This window comes from Melopsittacus undulatus, chromosome 2 (assembly GCF_012275295.1).
Source record: "Melopsittacus undulatus isolate bMelUnd1 chromosome 2, bMelUnd1.mat.Z, whole genome shotgun sequence".
In the NCBI taxonomy this organism is placed as follows: domain Eukaryota; kingdom Metazoa; phylum Chordata; class Aves; order Psittaciformes; family Psittaculidae; genus Melopsittacus; species Melopsittacus undulatus.
Genome location: NC_047528.1, coordinates 3,731,384 through 3,750,317, shown reverse-complemented (window position 1 = coordinate 3,750,317; position 18,934 = coordinate 3,731,384). Strand labels below are relative to the sequence as shown.

At 44.1% G+C, this 18,934-nt stretch overlaps 1 protein-coding gene across 1 annotated transcript in view; it reads left to right on the top strand.

Moving 5' to 3' along the window:
* The window catches only part of TENM4 (teneurin transmembrane protein 4), a 404,484-nt gene that overhangs the window by 354,735 nt on the left and 30,815 nt on the right, over positions 1-18,934 (top strand). Inside the window, exons 24-25 of the mRNA XM_034073053.1 lie at positions 4,329-4,483; positions 9,597-10,474. Coding sequence (XP_033928944.1) covers positions 4,329-4,483; positions 9,597-10,474 — 1,033 coding nt within the window. The remainder of the gene's footprint in view (positions 1-4,328; positions 4,484-9,596; positions 10,475-18,934) is intronic.

The following is an 18,934-nucleotide window of genomic DNA, read 5'->3' as shown; positions in this document are numbered from 1 at the left end:
AAATATGGATTCCTTTAGCACCTATTTTTTACTTAAAAGGGTTTTTAAGCAGCAACCAAGTAGAGCTACAAGTGCAATGCCATCGCTTTCAGCAGTTCATCTTCCAGAACAAACCCACTGTGTCCCAGTAGTTATTTGCAGTGTGACGTTGTGCTCTCACCTCCTCACACTACAAGATCCTGACATTTCAAGCTAATGTCATCACATCACAACTTCCTATCGGCACAACTCACTGGTGAGATGCACGTGGTGCTACGAGCCCTTGTTCCTTATGGGATCTCCATCTCTCTGAGAGGAACCAGAATGACCTTAGGACGTGTGCATTTCACATCTCAGAGCTTGAAGTTTGAATCAGCAGCGCTACCTGGGTAGTGCAGCAGATGTTTTCTCTCAGTAACTGTGAGATCAAACTAAGAGCTATGTGCTGAAAACCTTTAATTCCCTTATGTTCCTATGGAAACATGAGAGGAACCTTCTGCCAAAGCGAGCCAAGGCCTTTGGCTCGGTGTGTGTAACGTGAATTACCTATTTCTGTGCCTGTTTGCAGGAGCCAGCTCCCAGTGCTTCAACTGTACCATTTTCAGGCAGGAAACACAGAAAAGTCCAATCTAACCTCTACAGTCTGCTGTAAAGAAGCTGTGAGATGCTTCTTTTAAGCTCTGCAGAAGTCATCTATCCAAAGACACTTGTCTGTGGGAAAGCAGGACTCCTTCTCCATAACTAGATTAATTCCAAGGCAATCGGCTAAAGTCAGAAAGGGATTGGAGCAGTTGCCATGCGAGGAGCATGTGCAAATGGGAATTTCGGGCTTTGACAGAGTGCAAATGCTGTTACCCTGCTGAACATCTTAGGAAATGCAAGGCAATTGAGATTGCTTAGCATCTGTAAAAGAGGGATAAGCAGAGAAGTGCTCTGTGATAAGAACACATGCACGTGCCATTGCCCTGGAGTAGGATGGTAAGTGACATCTTTGCTGTCCCACTTTCACTTCTTTGGGTGTGCAAGCTCTTTGTCTAAGCTGGAACGCAAGCTAAAGTTGTCCTCTATCAAGTGATCAGAGCTGGCTTGAGAGCCAAAGTACATACAGGCTGTTATTGCTGTAACTGGTTAATCAGACCAGCCATCAGACCCCAGCACTGAACACCCTGATCGACTGTCAGCACACGCTGCTGATAAGTCCAATCCAATACATATGGAACTAGCTCGGAGGGAAAATTCCACCTCATTTAAAATCACATTATCCAGCCTGCCACCCTTCACTGGCTTTTGGCCTGTCACACAGAGTAATGGACAGGCACCATGAAAAATACTCCTCCTGAACTTAGGAATGGGTGAGAGCTTCTTGTGCTTGACAAAAGCCAATTAAGATCAACTAAACCTTCCATCATGCCTCTTCTGAAAAAGCACATCTACCGTATTGCTCAAAGAGCTCCATTGCATTCCTGATTGTCAAGCTAGCATTGAAGAACTTGCTATTCAGTTAGAGGAGCAATATACTTCACTTCAACAGCAGACACCAGTGACAGGAGACATGTGCCAATATCCTGGATGGCTCGTTGAACAAGGCACTAACTGGGGCACAGTGCTGATAGATCTCATGGCAGGTGAAGACAACCTCCAGAAAGCCATGGGTGCCAGTGAGATATTGATGCCTTCTCCACCAGATCCCTCTGCAAGCATTAGGCAAAGTGCTAAGATGCAACTGATGTGCTTATTTTGTATAGCAAGAATAAACGGGCACCAGTGCTCCTGTAGCATTCAGATGTGCAACAGGTACCTCCTGCTCCTCTTTGAGGTTCTTATTTCATGGTCCTGCAAAGATCAGCCCTATCTCAGTATGAATTAAACACAGATATTGGAATGTAGGACCAGAAGCAATCTTTTGGGTCATTTGGTCCTGTCATCCATTATCTCAGCAATTCTGCCATGTAATCCCTTCCAAAATTAATGAACTTCATCTCAAAAGCAGCAAGTAATTTTCCTCACTGCCCTAGAGGCTATTCTGAAACCTCACTTCTTTGATGGTCCAATATCTAATCCAGGTCAAAATGATGCCCTTCAGACAGGGTGATGCTGTGAAGAACTAAGGAAAATGCTGGGTTTACCTCCTAGCATAAAATGCACTGCTTCCATTCAACTCAGTGATCTGAAACAGCACTTACCTGACTCCTAATTGACTTTGAATGAAGAGGTTGCAACCATGGCTGAATCCCTTCCTTTACCTCAGCTCAACAGAGGAGTTTGTTTTTTCTCCCAAACAATGACTTAGTCCTAAGGTTTTCCTGCCATTCCTTCCAGGCATCTTCTGTGGCTTTCTGTGTGACCAAATGTGATGCTTTTCTACATAGCATCCACCTCCATGCAATAGTGATGGTGCTGGCTGAAGGCCATGATTTTAATTGCCAAAGCAATCAGGGGATTAGTCCCTGCCACGTGTAACTGTGAAATATTTGATCTGTGAACTGCTGCATCTGTACTTCACAGCAGAGCTCACAGTGGATGGAGACTGAGGGTAAAGGTTTCAAACAAGGGGATCTGGCTGTAAAACAGCATTATGGAGAAACACAAAGTCTCATTGCTTCTCAGGAAGAGCCTCAAAGCTTTCTGTCTGAAACAGATTTCCCATCGTTTCTGTCACCGTGATGACAGCCAGAAAAAGCAGTAGGGTGAGGATTCACCTCACTAATTTCATCTGTCTGCAGTATAAACCTTCCTTTAGAGATATTTGCTATATTCTCCTTTTACAGTCAGTGGGGAGGAAAAGGTGTTTCTGGCAGGGTTCATGTAATCTCTTCTGGATATCTGCTGTAGGGTGATACGAGTTGCACCCTAGAAGTAAGTCTTGCTCTCCACTGATTGGAAGAGCTCCAGATGCTTGCTAGGATGCACAATGCAGATGCCTGCTTTTTGCTAAGTGATTGCTACCATGGTAGCCAAAGAAACCAAACAAGAAGATCCCAATATTCATATGGAATCATAGAGTGGTTTGGGTTGGAAAGGACCTTAAGATCATCCAGTTCCAACCCCCTGCCATGGGCAGGGACACCTGACACTAAACCATGGCACCCAAGGCTCTGTCCAACTGGTCTTGAACACTGCCAGGGATGGAGCATTCACAACCTCCCTGGGCAACCCATTCCAGTGCCTCACCCCTATCCCAGTGATGAGTGTCTCTCCCAGGCAGGATTTTTGCTTCCATAGAAAAGGATCTTAAAGGCTTCTACATTCTTTTACTGTTCCTTTAAGCTCTTTTAATGTCTTTAAGACCCTCAAATATTACACTGAGCAGAATTCTGCCACCGCAGGGTAGATGAGATGGATGACTCTATTAGTTTCTGTGGAGTTATTTTTAATTTATACTAGCATAAAAGAGAGGTGAATGGGGCCCTTAACTTTTTATTCCTTCCTTAGCCATGGACTTCCTCTGTGACCTTGTGCAAATGGCTTTATCTGTTATTTTCCTGATATGTAAAATTAGGATGATCACACTCACACACTGCTATGAGGTCTAATTAGTAAGTGTAAAGCACTATGAAATCCTCTGATGGGAGATGCAGAGTGTAGCTAGCCTGGGATAAAGAGGATTAAAGGAGGTTGTGCTAAGATAAGCACTTGAGAAATGATGCTGAGGAGGAAGTGAAATGGCACAGGTCTGCAGGTGAGGAAACGAGGATCAGCAGCTTGTGACTGCTGTCAGCAGACCTCAAACCCATTGACAGGAGTATGTCTGCAAAAGAGGTTTGGACAATGAACTGAATCACCAAGCAGAGTTCAGAAATAGGTGAAATGCTATAGATTAATAGGATTATCCTAGGAAAAAACCTTCCACATTTATCCACCTGGAATTTGATTCACCTGATGGGTCTTTCACAGCCTTTTTCATCTCCCATTTCTGAAAGATTCATCAGTGTAACATGTTCATGTGCATGGCTTAATAGTCATACCATGAGCAATAACACCATGTTTCTGAACATCTAAGACTAATCTTTCTAATTTGGCTATTAGGAAGATATATAGCTATTAGAAAACCTTCTCCTTTTAGAATACCTTCTCCTTTCAGTGGTTCACCATATACCATACCCTTTTCCAAGCGAACAGGGAATTCTAAATGACATCACATGCCAGTTGGAAGTGCCTTCCATGGAATGGTTCCTGATAACCAGGAGTCCCCCATGTCCACCTCTCACCTCATCCCTTTTGAATGCCATAACATACATTGCTCCCAACCTTACTGTTTCATGGGCATCAAACCAAACACTAACTTCTGTTCATCCCATGATTGTCAGGTTGCTGTTACTTTCTGACTGTCTTGCTTTTGCCCTCCCCAGGCATCACCGTGGACAAGTTTGGGCTGATTTACTTTGTGGATGGCACCATGATCAGGAGGATTGATCAGAATGGGATCATCTCAACAGTGTTGGGTTCCAATGACTTGACCTCTGCTCGGCCTCTCAGCTGTGACTCTGTCATGGACATTTCTCAGGTAAGATGATGGTTTGGTTGGGTTCCTGCAAAATAGAAGCCTATGCCTTCACCCTATCTGCATGTCTGTGCCTTTCCATGTTTGACAAAGGGGGAAGGGCTAAAGGAGAATGACATCTCTACATAGTTTATGGTATGAAAATGACTGGCTGAAAAAGAAAGACCCTATAAAGACTGGAAGAAAGATATAACTGACCTATCATAACAAAGATGATCAGGGAACACCTCTCTTAGGCTAGAGAAGAGAAGCCTGAGTGGGGATCTCATTAATCCATATACATGTTTCAAAAGCAGGTACTGAGAGGATGGTGCCCCACTCTTTTCAGTGGTGTCCAGCAACAGGATGAAGAGCAATGGCCATAAACTAAACCTCGAGGAGTTTTTACCCCAACATGATGAAGCATTGGGTGACATGGTTTAGTGTGAGGTGTCCCTGCCCATGGCAGGGGGTTGGAACTGGATGATCTTAAGGTCCTTTCCAGCCCAAACCATTCCATGATTCTATGAGAAATAAGTTCTTTATGCTGAGGGTGGCAGAGCACTGGAACGGGCTGACCAGGGGGGTTGTGGTGTCTCCCTTTCTGGAGACATTCAAAACCCACCATGGATGCATCCCTGTGTAACCTGCTCTGGGGGGTCCTGCCTTGGCAGGGGATTGGATCAGATGATCCCCAGAGGTCCCTTCCAACCCTAATGATGTCTGTGAACTCCGACGTCTCTGAGATTTAAAGATGTCCCAACGACAGAAGAGACTTCTTTCAGCACTCCCAATCAATGGGAGACACAGATTCCTGGGAAGGCAGGTTCCCTTAGGCTCACTTCTCAGGAAACTAGTTGCTTTAGGCTAAAAAGACCAGGCACAGCAGTACTCATTTTACCAGCTCTACGTGCCATGCTCTGTTATTACAACTCAGCTCACCATGGGGCTTTTTTCTTTGCTTCCCTCCATCCTAATTTGGCCCAGCACCATTTTAGACCTGAATGAAATTAACATCTAGGAAATACTGATTGGAGGCCGTGGTGCCAAAATTAGCAACAGCAGGCAAACAAGAACCTTGAATTGCATCAGATTGCAAATTGGTTGCAGCCACCATCACGCTGGGCTTTTAAGTCCTGCTGCTTAGAGGTGGAGAGATAAAGAAAGAGAGAATATAAAAACCTCAGTTTGATGCTTGCTTTCTTTCTGGATGGCACAGAAAAGAAATCTCTTACAGCCCAGCACTTGCTTTGGTGGGCATTGGCCAACCTGTCGAATTGTGCCAGTTTAGAGATGGTGTCCTTTGAAACCTTCGTGCCACTCGTTTGCCTGCCTATAGGAATGTCACCCTCTCCTATGGAAATACAGATCATAGCTGGAGGGCTAAGTACTGTTGTTCAGCCACAATAGATGTCAATGGGGTTTCCTTTTTGTAACTACCGAGATAATTTCTGTGCTCCCATATGGAATCTGTTCTTCTTGTTTTTCCTTCTAATTTGAACAGATTATTCTTGCTTCTTTGCAGCTGGTTCCCACTGCCCACAATTTATGAACAAGCTGAAATTATGAGTTTAAAAGCCCTCATGCCTTCTATAGAAGTAAATTTTGCTGGTTGAAGGCCATCTTGTAGTATGTTTCTCATCTTACCAGCATAGTATTTTTTTAGGTGAATTTCAAGGGCAGTTACCACAAGACCATTGTGGATTCAGGCTTTAAAAAGCATTTTCTAGTAGGTTACATGGCTTATATATATATATATATATATATATATATACATATATATATAACAAAGTCATAGAACCGTAGAAACACAGAATGGTTCGGGTTGGAAAGGACCTTAAGATCACCCAATTCCAACCCCCCTGCCATGGGCAGGGACACCTCACACTAAACCGTGGCACCCAAGGCTCTGTCCAACCTGGTCTTGAACATTGTCAGGGATGGAGCATTCACAGCTTCCCTGGGCAACCCATGCCAGCACCTCACCAGCCTCACAGTAAAGAACTTCTTCCTTATATCTAACCTGAACTTCTCCTGTTTGCAGTTAAACCCATTCCCCTTTGTCCCATCACTTCAGTTCCTGATGAAGAGTTCCTCTCCAACATCCTTGCAGGCCCCCTTCAGACACTGGAAGCTGCTCTGAGGTCTCCATGCAGCTTCTCTTCTCCAGGCTGAATAGCCCCATCTTGCTCAGCCTGTCATGTTTAAATACTTCAGAGATGAGCTAAAATGTACCAACTAAAAACTTTTTTCCTTTATAAAATGACAGGAGCTGCTTTTAGATGAACCGGTCCCAAGATGAGCAGATTAACCACTGGTGTTCCGGACAAATGCACCAAAGGCAGGTTTAACTTCAAATGAAAACCAGACCAAAAAGCAGCTTGAGAAGTAGCTTTTCATCATTTACAGTGGCTGGAAGGGTCTTTTCTGTCAGGTTGCTGAGGCTCCCTGGGACATGAGGACATGAAATATTTAGCTGCCAATGTTGACAAGGGATGGTCTTTAAGAGATTGAAGATTCCCTTGTCGGTTCAGAATAAACTCTGCTCTTGATGCTAACTCAAGGCTGCGGAGCTTAAAGACCACTGGAAGGGATGGAGGCATGCATTATTAAAGAGAAAACCACAGGCTATGATGTTTGACTACAGGAAGGGTTAAAATAGGCCAGGAGCTGAGGAAAGGGAGATTGTGCAATAGAGAACTAGAGTAGGCAGAGCACTGCAGCTGCTTAGCCATGAAAATGAGCTTCAGAAGCCCTGCCATTGGAAGGCTCAATGGATTAAATACCTTGTGTCCAATGCTGATAAACAGAATAGAATAAAATAAAACTAAATAAAGAAATATAATAATGTTTTAAAAGGGATTAAAACATGACTAAAAGCATCCAAAGTAAAACATGGCTGTGGCAGAGATGTTCAACTCCAGGCTTTAAAAATAGGAACCTCCTGTCTTTCTCTGATCCCTTCTTGTTCTTCTAAGTAAAATCACAATGAGAGATGGTTTGCTGGACCTGAGCCTGTTGCCATCTCCTCCTCCTCCTTCCAATAAGGTTGCAAATATAATGTTTATAGATGCAAAATAACCCACAACTTAGTCACCTCAAACAAAGAAGAAGCAGCAACTGAGATGGATAAAACATCCGTCCAAACTGGATGTCTGAAACAAAGAAACAGGCTGATCCTGGCACTGCACATCCATGTTGAATGTGTCAAGATCCAGGAACACATCATGGAATGGTTTTAAACTAAAAGAGGGGAGATTCAGGCTGGATGTGAGGAAGAAACTCTTTACAATGAGGGTGGTAAAACACTGGCACAGGCTGCCCTGAGAGATGGTGGGTGTGCTGCCCCTGGAGACACTCACGGCCAGGCTGGATGGGGTTCTGGTCAACCTGATCTAGTTGAGGATGTCCTTACTCAATGCAGGGGGGTTGGGTTAGATGAACCCTGAAGGTTCCTTCCAGCCCAAACTAGTCTATGATTCTATTCTCTGCTGTTGAGTACAGATTAAAACCACATGGGTGCAGTCAGTTGTTCTATTCCATCACCCTCCACACCTCTACCAGGGGGAGGATGGAACATTAAGAAAACATATAACCATTGGTTGGTTGCCTTCAGCACAATGTTGACTCTGTTTTTTCCTATGTAAACTTGAAGTAAAAGGAAATAACTTTTAAATGCACAATTTATATATATTTATAAAAACAAATACAATTAAATTGCCCTGAATTCTGCTGGTAAATGTTTCTTAGGCTTGGCAACTAAAAGAGTAGTCTCACTTGAAAAGACAGGGTACTGCAGAAATAGATCTAGAGACCTTCTAGTGCTCACTCACTCATGGTGTTACCAGTCACTTCTTCAGTTTATTTGTGTATATGGGTTATCAGAATAGAATCACAGAATGGTTTGGATTGGAAAGGACCTTAAGATCATCCAGTTGCAACCCCTGCCATGGGCAGGGATGTCTCACACTAGACCATGTCACCTGAGGCTCTGTCCAACCTGGCTTTGAACCCTGCCAGGGATGGAGCATTCGCAGCTTCCCTGGGCAACAGAACTGGGATGTGTCACTATTGCTTGAGCCCATTCTTCCACTATGCTAAAACCAAAGTGCAAACCACTCTGAAGATAGGAGGTTTTTAATCCCTGAATTGAAATTGCCTGAATTTCTTGTGAATTGCTATTTTGCATTTTTACAGCATCAAGGAGAAAATCTGTGGTTATAACTTAGAGACACAAACATGCTGCCACAGCTGCCACTGTTGTGTCTATCTCTCCTTGTCATTTACCCAGAGGAGCTTGGCCACTTGTCTGGAATATCCTTTAGGAAACGGATCACTCTTTTGTTTGATTGATTTCAGAGCGATTCACACAACAAAATCCCCAGTCCTGGCTCTCTGCTACCAGGTCCAGGCTCCACCAGTTTAAAAAGCTTTGTTTGAAAAGGGGAAATCCCCTTGAAACCCTTCCTGGGGAAGAGAAGGCTCCTTAAGGGAAGACCTGAGAGCAGGTCCCATGCCTAAAGGGGCAGATTGAGCTGAGCTCTTAGGCAGAAGCTCTTCCCTGTGAGGGTGCTGAGGCACTGGCACAGGGTGCCCAGAGAAGCTGTGGCTGCCCCATCCCTTGCAGTGTTCAAGGCCAGGTTGGACACAGGGGCTTGGAGCAGCTGCTCCAGTGGAAGGGGTCCCTGCCCGTGGCAGGGGTTGGAGCTGGATGAGCTTTAAGGTCCCTTTCAACCCAAACCAGTCTGGGATGCTATGGTTCTATGAATCTTCAGATCTTCTGTTTTACTCCTGCATTCCCTGGGCACTGGTGCCCCTTCCACAGCCCCTGACACCTCATAGCCAGGTGAAGAAAGAGCTGAGGTGGGTCTGCCTCTGTTCATCACCCTGCTCCCACCACTGCTGCAATGCAGAGTATGAGTGTCCACAAGTCTCTACTACATGTGACTGGGAGTTAAGACCCCTCACTCACGCCAGTTTGTGTCACCTATGGCCACCGTATCAAGCAGCTGTGTTTCTTTTACCCTTTCTCCCTTTAATCCATGTTGAAACATCCTCATTGTGATTGATTTATGACAATTATACCTTAAAAAATGGACCTGCTATAATAATTTCCTTGTGTTGTTTTGCCATTAAGGTTCGTCTGGAATGGCCCACGGATCTGGCAGTCAATCCAATGGATAACTCACTCTACGTCCTGGACAATAACGTTGTGTTGCAGATATCTGAGAACCACCAAGTGCGCATCGTGGCAGGGAGGCCCATGCACTGCCAAGTGCCAGGCATGGATCACTTCCTCCTTAGCAAGGTGGCAATCCATGCCACGCTGGAGTCTGCCACTGCCCTGGCTGTCTCACATAACGGGGTCCTGTATATTGCTGAGACTGATGAGAAGAAGATCAACCGTATCAGGCAGGTCACCACCAATGGAGAGATATCCCTCGTTGCTGGTGCACCAAGCAGCTGTGACTGCAAGAACGATGCTAACTGTGACTGCTTCTCAGGGGATGATGGCTATGCCAAGGATGCCAAACTCAATGCGCCATCCTCCCTCGCGGTGTGTGCGGATGGGGAGCTCTATGTTGCTGATCTTGGGAATATCCGAATCCGCTTTATTCGGAAAAACAAACCATTCCTCAACACACAAAACCTGTATGAGTTATCCTCACCTATAGACCAGGAACTCTACTTGTTTGACACCAGTGGGAAGCACCTTTATACTCAGAGCCTTACCACTGGAGATTACCTTTACAATTTTACTTACTCTGGAGATGGAGATATAACCCTGATCACTGACAATAATGGCAACTTGGTCAATATCCGAAGAGATTCCACAGGGATGCCCCTCTGGTTGGTGGTGCCTGATGGCCAAGTCTACTGGGTGACAATTGGTACCAACAGTGCACTCAAGAGTGTAACAACACAAGGGCACGAAGTGGCTATGATGACTTACCATGGCAACTCTGGTCTCCTTGCCACTAAAAGCAATGAAAACGGTTGGACAACGTTTTACGAGTAAGTACATTATGAATATTGTGCTGCTGACTTCATTCTGTGCTCTCTGAACCATGAAAGGCTGATAGAATTTAATTCCCTGGACAGAATTATAGTCCAAATAAAATGGCCAGAACAGAGAATATTGGATCAAACACTAAATACTGGAAAGAAGTACATTAGAGTTTGAATAACCTCCCTCTATCAAGTCAAGAGTCAGACAGTTTCTGCTGAGTTTTAAACCAGCTAAGTCATTTGGACACCTGGTTCTCCTTACATGCAGTCATCAAGCCTGGGTATTTAGGTTGCTGTCAGAGAATTTTTCTTGGCTTTGAAAGCTTTGGAAGTGTCAAAGTTCCATCAGATCCTCTTTTTTTCACAGCTTTTCACCTCTTTCCCAAGCTGCAGTGTCCTTTTTGAGCTTCTCTAAAAGGGCTGATGTAGAATGACAACTGGCAATGACTAATGACAGCTTGCTCAGACAGTGAGTCTATAATTAATGGGCTGCTTGATCTCTATTGTTGTCATTGGCCTCACTAAGCTTTAAAAATAGCCTCAGAACTGTTCAAGACCATCCCTGCCCCAAAAGAAGCTTTTGAGCAGAGAGAAGATGGGATGCATTGAAAAACCTGGACATGGCAGTGGCTTAAAGATTAGTGCTTTGCTGTATTACTGTTAGCAATTCCCTGCTTATAACTACCATGAAGACAACACATTTCTGATTCAAATTGGAAAAAGATAGATAAGAGAATGAAGGGCACCTAGAAGGAGGCTCTGCAAATTCATCCTGCTGTTGAGAAGCCTTTTACCTCCCTCTTCCTCAGTTTCATTTATAAAGTCGAACCTCTTTGAAACACTCCTTTTAGTGCATAATTTCCCATATGGTTTGAGTGGGTACATGGAAGTGTTCAGCTACCATAATAATAGACCCATTGTAAGAGTCCAATTTGGCTAAAATAGACAGTTCCCAAGATTACAAAGAAAAAAGCTGTCAAATAAAGAGGCTGAGGGAAGTAAAGCTGCCTAAACCCACATATTCCTGTGTTAGACATGCACTTGCTTTGGGCCTTCCTTTAAAATGTTCCAGGCCCAGTTGCAAATATCTTTGCTTAATACTCACCATTAGGGCTCCTGTCTCAAAAAGAACTGATGGAAACTCTGTGATGAATCTTTTGAAAGGTTTATTTGCATTCCATCAATGTTCTGCTTGCAATTACTAGAGCAATATTCCTCAGTGAATCAAAGTTAATACCCTTCCATCTCTTACAGTGAATTTGCTTGAGGGGGGCTTTAAGAAGAAAAGATAGGGTGTTTTTCTCTATAGGAGTGGAAGCCTGCTATATTGTCAGGACCACTGTGCTGAATTAAGGAGGTATTGTATTGTCTTTTTGCAAAGTACCCAATAGTTCCTGTGCTTGAAAACAGATGTAGCCATGGAGAGTAAAGCAAACTAAACATTACAGCTAATAATGGTCAGATTTATACCTCAAACATCATCTTTTCTTTTTAAGTGTGACTGAAAATATAAAGGAGATAAAATGAGACAGAAGCTAAAATCCAACTTATTTCTGTGGATATAACAGTGATCCATTATTTCTTGCTATACAACAAAATAGAGCATTTGTGAAAGTCATCATTCTGGTCCTTTAATGTACTTCAGAAGAGTCATAAGAAAGCTTTTTAGAGCTAAATGGAAGACTGTATTCTCCAGTGGCTGGGCTATGGAAATCTTGACTAGAGCAAGTCGGCACTAGATGATAGCACAGCATCACTGAAATCAGAACTGGGAATGTGTCTTCAGAGATACCTCATCCAAGCCTGTGATCAGTTATCTCCATGTAACTGTTCCTGACAGATTCTGATGCAACTTTATAGAGCTACAGGGCAGGAGTCTATATCTGAATGTTACCTCAGCCTCCTTTTATAGCTAATGGAGAGAAGCAGGCACTTTCAAGGTGTGTTTCTTATGAGTTACATCAGGTATCTGCTTTAGGACATGAGCTGGATTCTGAAGGTTTCTCTCTGTAAAGGTAGTCTAGAATGATTATCTCAGATACAGATATTTACACTGCAGGTGTCTATGATTTGGCCCTATGGATCCTATCAAAGTCATCTAAGTTACTCATAAATATTGCTACTGATAGCAACGTATTTATCTTACTGTTATTGCTAGAAAGCTTTTTTATCTGCTCAGTCTCTATCTTCCTTGCTTGAACTGGAGAACGTCACTATTCATCCTATCCTATCCTGTCCTATCCTATTCTATCCTATCCACTAGGGACTTGGAAAGCACATCAGTTTGCTTGTCTCCATTGTTAAAAGAACGCATCAAATGGCTCAAGAACTGGCGCTGTGATAGCTCTCAAAGATAATCAATAGGGAATCATCCAGGCCAGGTTCGATAGGGCTTGGAGCAACCTGGTATAGTGGAAGGTGTCCCTGCCTGTGGCAGAGGTTGGAACTGGATGAGCTTTAAGGTCCCTTGCAACCCAAACCATTCTAGGATTCTATGATCCAATGGGATTGTTTCAGGTGAATCAGCAGGGATTGATTCTACCCAGGTTTAGCACGTGTAATGTGAGAAAAATATATAAAATCAGACCAATAAAATGTAAAAATCAGTAAATGAAGGTGAGAGACTTAAATTGCTTGATAAAGTAGGCTTCATTTAAACAAAATATGTTCTTACACCCTCTAATGCCAGGGTACACATGTAACAGGCCACATCTGAAGAACTGCACTGAGCATTGACTCTAGAGGTTGCAGTAAGCAAAAGCATCAAGTCATTCAGTGTGATCCTCAGCATAATTCCATGGCAAATCTGTCCAACTTGTTGCTTGGATGGACAACTAAAACAAACACATTTACTCATCCTGCTTTTCTTGTAGTGGGTAGTAGGAAGTTGATTTTATCTCTGTGCAGCATCAGTGAGACTAATGTTGCCAGTTCTGATGGTTGCGGTTTATGAAGGACAGTGGAAATCAAATGCTATGCAGAAAAACACTACCAAAATGCATTCGTGGGGAGAAAGAGGCTTGATCTGCTTATCTTAATGTGAAGAAGACTGGAAAGTGTCTAGGTCACAGCATGTCAGCACAAAACTGCCACCTACAGTGCAAGGCTTGAGAAGGGTAAGGGGCTGGAAGGCAAAGCCAGAGACACTCAAGTTGATAGGAAGGCAGGATATTTTGAGGCTGAGATTGCCTGACTGTTGGAGTGACCAAGCATGAGAACCAGTATCTTTGTGTCTTAGATCATGGCTCTTGAGGCCTTTCTTAAGATATAGTCATTACCAGATAGGAGATTTGCATGAGTCAAACACAAATTGCAGGGATAAGTGCAGGCAAGGCAAGGTGGAATCTAAGTTCCTTGATATCCAATAAACTGAAGAAGATGATGTGAACCAAATCAACATTCAGTACCTTTAGTTTATTGGTTTCTGTGTCAGAACATCAGGAAATCTACTGTAAGTTTAAGTGATTTAGTTAAATCCTGCTATCACAAGCAGCTGGGAAGTGCTCTACTCAGGGTTTTCAGTCATGGCTGAGGGGGAAGGTGAAGCTCCTATTTCTGTTGTGTTCATGGCCAGGAAATAAAGGCATCATATCTAATTCTGAGGAGAAACTTCATGTTTTTCACAGCCCATAATAGTGGCTTATGGGCCAGGGCAATCTGGACACCACTGTTTAAAAACTTAAGAGTAAAGGTGAATTCACCTGGCAAGTTTACACTTCACTAGTGGTCCCATGAAGAACGTCCTCCTAAGATTTGCCTTTACTTGTCTGTCCATAGACATCCATAGACCAGACATCCAACATGAAAGAGCAGTGGTGTTGCAAGAGCAACAACATTACATGTATACACATCCAGCATCTCTGTTTCCCCTTTGTTTGTTGCTCATAAAAGGGCATTTCATAGAATCATAGAACCCTAGAATGGTTTGGGTTGAAGGGACCTTAAAGCTCATCCAGTTCCAACCACAGGCAGGGACACCTTCCACTAGAGCAGCAATCTGAGCAACCTGAGTTGTTCTCAGCCTTTATCATATGTCTACAAAGAGCTGTGGCCTATGGGAATGTTGCTGTGATTCTGGAGAGAAGGAGGCAGGATACACTGATCCTGGAGGTCTGTCTCTAGGGCACACCAGGGAATCCAGGTCCTCCAAGGCTGGACTGGCCCATTGTCCCTTTGTTTCTGTAGTGGAAGGAGATATGCGCTGTCTGCAGGCAGCAGCAGACTTGCTCCCAGCACAGCTCTTCTTTCACCCATCCTACACCACAGCCTGCTGTCACAATCCTGCTTTATTGGGTTGAGTGCTGAGTAAGGTTCAGTGCATAATGGTGAAGTTTCCCTTTCCTTGAGAGTGCAACTTTGCTCCCTGCAGTAATTAGCCTGTCCCCAAAGGCCTATCTAGGACTTCTTTGATGATTTTAGCATTATAGAGACCTTCTCTGCCTCTGCAGAGAGCTTGACATTCGCTGTCAATTAATGCAATGCAGCTCAGCTTGTCCAGTAACTGGATTAAAGCCTTGCCTTCCCATTGAACTTGTGACAGTGATAATCAGCAGCAGGGGAAGCTGATCTGGAAACCCTGCCAGGGGAACAGCTTCTTGTTGTTCCACTCCTCAAGTCAAAGACAAAGGGTGGTATGTGACTACTGGCGGCTTTGTTGTTGCTGCTTTCTCACTCGACCTGATAAAATTGCTACCAGCTCTCACAAAGTTTCTGAGCAGTTGCTGTTTGCTCCAGAGTCTGGGAATTCTTATTAATGTATTTGTTTAAATCAAGAATACAGCAATTATCTCTATTAGCTCATTGAGATGGTATCACTCTATGGTAATTCCGTTTCCCCCCTGAGCCCAAGTCAAACCTTCACTGCATTATTTAGCCCAAACGAAGCCTTTTTGCTTAGGTCCTTTGCGTGCCCAATTAGTTTCAAAGGTCACCTCCTCCCAGATGGAATTAAATCCTTTCACATCACTTGCAGCCAAGCCCAGAAACCCAAAACCTTTTCATGGACTGCCCAAGATGTGGCTCGCAGCTGCCTGGAGGGCAAAGGGTCTTGTGGAGCCAGATCTTCAGATGGGCAATAAAGGGAGCTTTGACCTATAACAGGGCATGCTGTTTTACAGGGAACCAAGCTCTGCCAAACCTCACACACTGTAATGGGTGCAAGGTAGGAGCCAGCTGGACTGAGCATGCAGGAGGACCTTGGGTGGCTTCCCAGTGACCCCCAGAACTCAGAGAGGTCCCACCCCAGCATCAGCAGTGTTTGGTGCACCAAACTGGGCAACTGGGGTACAAGAACTTGGTGTTGTGGTCAGCAGCTACCCCGAGGTGAGATGCAGACTCAGTTTGCCTTGCAGTTGACATAAAGGCTTTGGATTTTGTTCTTTTTTAGTGGAACCCAGGGATAAATAACCCTTATTGCCTTCAGAGGAGCAACCACTTCTTGACTCTGAGAAAAGCTCACTTACTGCGTTGATAACATCCCTTTAGCACCTGATGATATCTCAAGTCAAACACTTGAGTTTGGTGGTGTCCTTGGTTTAGTCATTCAAGTGAGGGTCTCTTTCTGCTCCTGCAGGAGACTGGGGTGTGAGAAATACCTTTGTCTTCTGCTCCCCCTTTCCTTTTAGCAAGATATCTTAGCTCCACTGTTTCTTCATTATAAAATAACCAAATTCTTAGAATCATAGAATCATAGAACAGTTTGGGTTGGAAAGGACCTTAAGATCATCCAGTTCCAATCCCCTGCCATGGGCAGGGACACCTCACACTAAACCATGGCACCCAAGGCTCTGTCCAGCCTGGCCTTGAACACTGCCAAGGATGGAGCATTCACAGCTTCCTTGGGCAACCCATTCCAGTGCCTCAGCGCCCTCACAGTAAAGAATTTCTTCCTTATATCCAATCTAAACCTCTGCTGTTTAAGTTTCAACCCATTACCCCTTGTCCTATCACTGCAGTCCCTAACAAACAGTCCCTCACCAGCATCCCTGTAGACCCCCCTCAGATACTGGAAGGCTGCTATGAGGTCTCTCTCTTGTTGTTCTTCTGAGGAAGTTACAGCAAAACTCCAGTAAGTGCCATGATAAAATAGTACCTCTCCAGTACTCTCACTGAGTTGTGAGGTCATGTCTTGAGCCATTGGCCTGGCCTGAAATGAATGCCTGGTGGTGTCAGAGCTTAGTTAAGAACCAAGGGAACCAGGAGTATCATAAAAGCTAGAGCAAGATCTTCCTATCTTCCTCAGCACATCAGGGCAGTCAGAAGATTCTATAGATGATGGCTGGAACCTGGCCTTGTGTTATTAGGGACTTTGCCTCCATGTGTATTTGCCTGTTATAGATTCATTTTTAATGCTCTGGGTAACATCATTTGAAAACGTGTAAGGAGGCAGTGGATGCACATCTGTATAATTACATTGAAAATAGAGTTTACAAAGGACACTTTGTCACTAAATGCAATATTATCATAGTGAGCTTTTTCTTATCTTGCTGTCTTAAAGGGCTGATGAAATGGGAAAGAAAAAAAAGCTAAAATGAAGAAACCCAGAGACTCAGGCAAGGAATTGATTTCTAAATAGACGGTACTTGGGATTGCTGTCTTTTAATTCCCAAGCCCCAGGTCTCTACACAATGGTAATGTGATAAATGAAAGCTCTGGATGTTTACAAGCTTACAATTAGGGCTCGTAAGCACCAAATACCATTTTAATTCTGTGCATTGAACCTTAGCTAAATACGTTTCCAATTGGGAATGGATGGCAACGGCTTCCTTTGCTGGCCTAGTAATTGCCAGTGTAATGGTAAGCGCTGAGTCTGTGCAGCAGGTTGGAATGGGAGGCAGCAGCTGTGTTAGCAGGTGATGAATTCATTGCTCGTAGTGGCTGCTGTGTGTGCTCCCCTGATTCAGATATTCCTTAATTCTGGTGCTTTCAGAGCATTTGGAGAACACAGAAGTCTTGGGCTGTGATGAAAACCAGCCCAACTCCTAAATCCCAACACTGTGGAAAGAGGCCTAGGCAGCTTAGCTGCAAAATGAGGTGACTAGGAGAGATTTATCTCACTGCAAATACCAGGGCACACCTGCAGCTATATAAGAGCCAGGCACTTGGCCTTTCCAAGCTAAGAACGTGCCCTAGAAATGCCTTTGTAGGGCTAAAAGCAGAGGTAGAAAGAACCACCTCATTTAACTCATGAAGCACATTACCTCTTTGGGATGTGCAAGCCTTCAAGCATCCAGGGAGACTGAGGGTATGTGACAGATGATATCAGGTATGTGCTGTGTGATGTAAATGAAGGGAAAAGGGGAAAATGCTCCAGTCCTGAGCAAAAGAGAAAAGGAGCTACTTGCCAAGAGGAAAATGCTGTGTGTATCCATGCTAGCTGGCTTCCTGCACCTCCTTTTGCATTGGGCTGGCTAAAAGGAGTTTTTCTCCGGACATGGGTGTTTTACACTTCATCTGCACCAGATAAAAGTAATAGCAATGGGAACAGTGTAATTGTGCTGCCTTCTCCCATTTCTGCCTGTGTAATACATGACATCCTTGCAGCTGCAAATAGGGGAGCTGTCATCCCCAAAGTGAGTCCCTTCTTCGTTGCTTGGCAGAGGGGCAGCAGCTCTTGCGAAGGCAGAAAACACAGATGGTCCAGGTTACTTGTGATGGAAGCTAATGGGGTGACTAAAGAGGTGCCAAAAGTCTAATGTACACATGCAGACATCTTAAACCAATTCCAGCACACCATTCCAGGCTGTTCTGGCCCAAAAAGAGCCTTGCTTCTGGGGATCTAACATCCCAAATGGAAGTCCTTGCCCTTGGTGAAGTTCTTCCTTATAGTGTAAGTGTTGTACAGCTGTAAAAATGGAACTGTGTAAAATGTATGTATTGTACTTGGTAATTTTGACTTTAAAAGAGAAATGTGTGCACAGAGGGCTAGGCACCATCACACCTTTTCATGCTTGGGGCTGTTAAACTGGACATCCACAGGTTTTTGAGGCTTTCTTTGGAGCACCAAAGCAGGGCTTGAATAGAGTACAGGTTTTCTGGTGACTCTCAGCATGGTGCTGAGTGTCGTTCAATTAGGATAAAACGTGACTCACAAGACATTGACTCAACACCTAAATGAAATAGCTCCCATGGAAGAGCTTTCTGCCCCCATCCTGGCTGTTGCTCTCCTTCTTTCCCTCATCCACAGACCTCCTTTCACACTTACTCCTGAATTACACCAAACTCGCCCCTTAGACTTCAGTGCAGCACGTGTAGGTTTTGTGCTATGACTTTAAGAGGTGAATCAGGCTCAGTTTCAGGAGCAGCTCATTATTTAAAGTATAAATAGAGCAATATAAGTAAGTCCTGCTGGTACCACCAAGGTGCCAAGTTCATATCCATCCTCCTTAAAGTTTGGAGCATGTGAGGTCTGGGTCTACCTTTACAGTTCAGACTGGTTTATATATAGGACTCTTAATGTCATGTTTT